Source organism: Carettochelys insculpta, chromosome 1, assembly GCF_033958435.1.
Source record: "Carettochelys insculpta isolate YL-2023 chromosome 1, ASM3395843v1, whole genome shotgun sequence".
In the NCBI taxonomy this organism is placed as follows: domain Eukaryota; kingdom Metazoa; phylum Chordata; order Testudines; family Carettochelyidae; genus Carettochelys; species Carettochelys insculpta.
In genome coordinates, this window is record NC_134137.1 from 3,372,900 (window position 1) to 3,375,282 (window position 2,383).

Below are 2,383 nucleotides of genomic sequence, written 5' to 3' on the forward strand. Positions count from 1 at the left end.
TAACATTTCTCAAATCACAGTATATAGGAAATACATACACATGGAGCAGCATGAAATAAAATTGACCAATCTGCTTCACCAATGAGAACTGCCTCCAGCAGTGCATGCGATGATTCATATTAATTTTGTCTCTCCCTCCAGGCATGTCTCCTGTGATCATCACCAAAGAACCTGGGTATATACAAGCAATCAGAGGAACAACAGGTGACATTCTTCTGGCTGGAGTTGGACGACATTTCCATGTCACATACCAACAGAAACAACTTCACAAACCCATCTACCTTCATCCTGCTGGGCATTCCTGGCCTGGAGACAGACCATGTCTGGATCTCCATCCCCTTCTGCACCATGTACATCATAGCCATCGTGGGAAACGTCACAATTCTGTTCATTGTGAAGACAGAGCCAAGTCTCCACGGGCCCATGTACTATTTCCTCTGCATGCTGGCCATCACTGACCTGATCCTATGCACATCTGTCCTGCCCAAAATGTTGGCAATCTTCTGGATAAATTGCAGGGAGATTGATTTCAATGCCTGCCTCATGCAGATGTATTTCATTCACTGCTTCTCAATGGCAGAGTCTGGGATCTTCGTGGCCATGGGGTTTGATCGCTATGTGGCCATCTGCCACCCCCTACGATATTCCACCATCCTGACAAACTCTCTGGTGGCCAAGCTCTGCCTGGCCGTGGTGCTGCGTGGTGGTGTGCTTATAGTGCCTTATCTCTTCCTGGCAAGGCAGTGGCCATATTGCAGAACCAACATCATCCCTGAGCCGTACTGCACACACATAGCTGTGGTAAACCTGGCCTGTGCTGATATTCGTGTCAGTAGTTACTATGGACTTTTTGTTGCATTCTGCGTAACGGGTCTGGATGTGATTTTTATTGCCCTCTCCTATACCCTGATACTCAGGGCCATCTTCAGGCTCCCCAGGAAGGATGCGCGGATCAAGACTTTTGAGACCTGTGGCTCCCACATTGCTGTCATCTTAGCCTTCTACATCCCTGGCCTTTTTACCTCCCTCAGCTCCCGATTGGGAAAGAACGGAGCCTTGCAGTTCTCCGTTCTCATTTCCAACTTGTGCCTCTTGATGCCCCCCACGTTAAACCCCATCATCTATGGGGTGAGGACAAAACAGATCCAGACCAGACTGTTCCACCTCTTTACTCATAGACGGTCCTAAAGTCTTCCATGGTTGCTCTGGCTCTGAGACAGAGATGAGTGAAGAGATTGATGGTGAAGTGATGAAGGAACCTTTAACTGCTGATAACTAGAGGCCTAGAATCCCTTCTCTCACTGTAATATAATTAATGTTAACATCCCTGTGATGGGAAAAGCACTACAGCATCACAACATGGGAGCATTTAATTTCAGAAATGGGGCACATACTAAAATGAGGAAGTTTGTTGAAAAGAAAAGATATGCTATCAAAAGTGAAATGCCAGCAAGCTGCATAAAAACTTTACAGACACCATAATAGTGCCTCAGATAAAAAGTAAATTAATTTAAATGGCATAGTAAGAGAAACCAAAGACTGCCACAATATCTGAAGAGCAAAGTAAAAGAAGTCATAGACAAAATGCATCATTGAAAGAGTGGAACTGAAATGTTAGTGAGGAAGATGGAAAGAAGTATAAACTCTGGCAAATGGAGGGCTCAGATATCATTAGGAAAACCAAAAGAGAATGAGAAGAACAGCTAACCAAGATTCAAAATATTACAGAAAAAAAAGTTTGCAGAGAAGGCACCACGGGAAGGAACCATCATGGTCACTCTAAAGTTGTGTCTACACTCCAAAGTTTTGTCTACAGGAAAGGCCTTCTGTAGACAAAACTAGGAAGCATCCACACTAGAAATGTGTTCTGTCTAGAATCTGTCTTCAGAACAAAAGCTTTTTTTCCCAGCAGAGTTATGTCTTGAAAGTTTCAGGCATAGAACCTCTGAAAACAGATTTTGCAGACAGAAAAAATAGTGTAGATACTCCAGGGTCATTCTGCTGATAAAGGGGGCTACCTGTTCCCCTGGCAGACCTGTTTCTGGAGCTTCTGGTTGGCTGTTCTGTCAAATTAACTGTCATAATGTTAGAAAGGAACATAAACACTCCCAAATTAACTGTCATAATGTAGTAAGAAAAGCCAAAAAAGAGTTTGAGGAACAGCTAGCCAAAAATTCAAAAAACAATAGTAAAATGTTTTTTAAATACATTAGAAGCAGGAAGCCTGCTAAAAAAGCAGTGGGGCCCTTGGATGATAAAGATATAAAAGGAGCGATCAAGGAAGACAGTGCCATTGCGGAGCGATTAAATGATTTCTTTGCTTCAGTCTTCACGGCTGAAGATGATACAGAGGTTCCTAAATCTGAGCCAGCCTTTTTAGGCG

At 43.5% G+C, this 2,383-nt stretch overlaps 1 protein-coding gene across 1 annotated transcript; it reads left to right on the forward strand.

Annotated features, from left to right (window-relative positions):
* Nucleotides 1-240: 240 nt before the first annotated feature.
* LOC142002031 (olfactory receptor 52E4-like) lies at nucleotides 241-1,188 on the forward strand. Its single transcript, XM_074977820.1, has one exon. The coding sequence runs from the start codon at nucleotides 241-243 to the stop codon at nucleotides 1,186-1,188; it is 948 nt and encodes a 315-aa protein (XP_074833921.1).
* The last annotated feature ends 1,195 nt before the right edge of the window (nucleotides 1,189-2,383 follow it).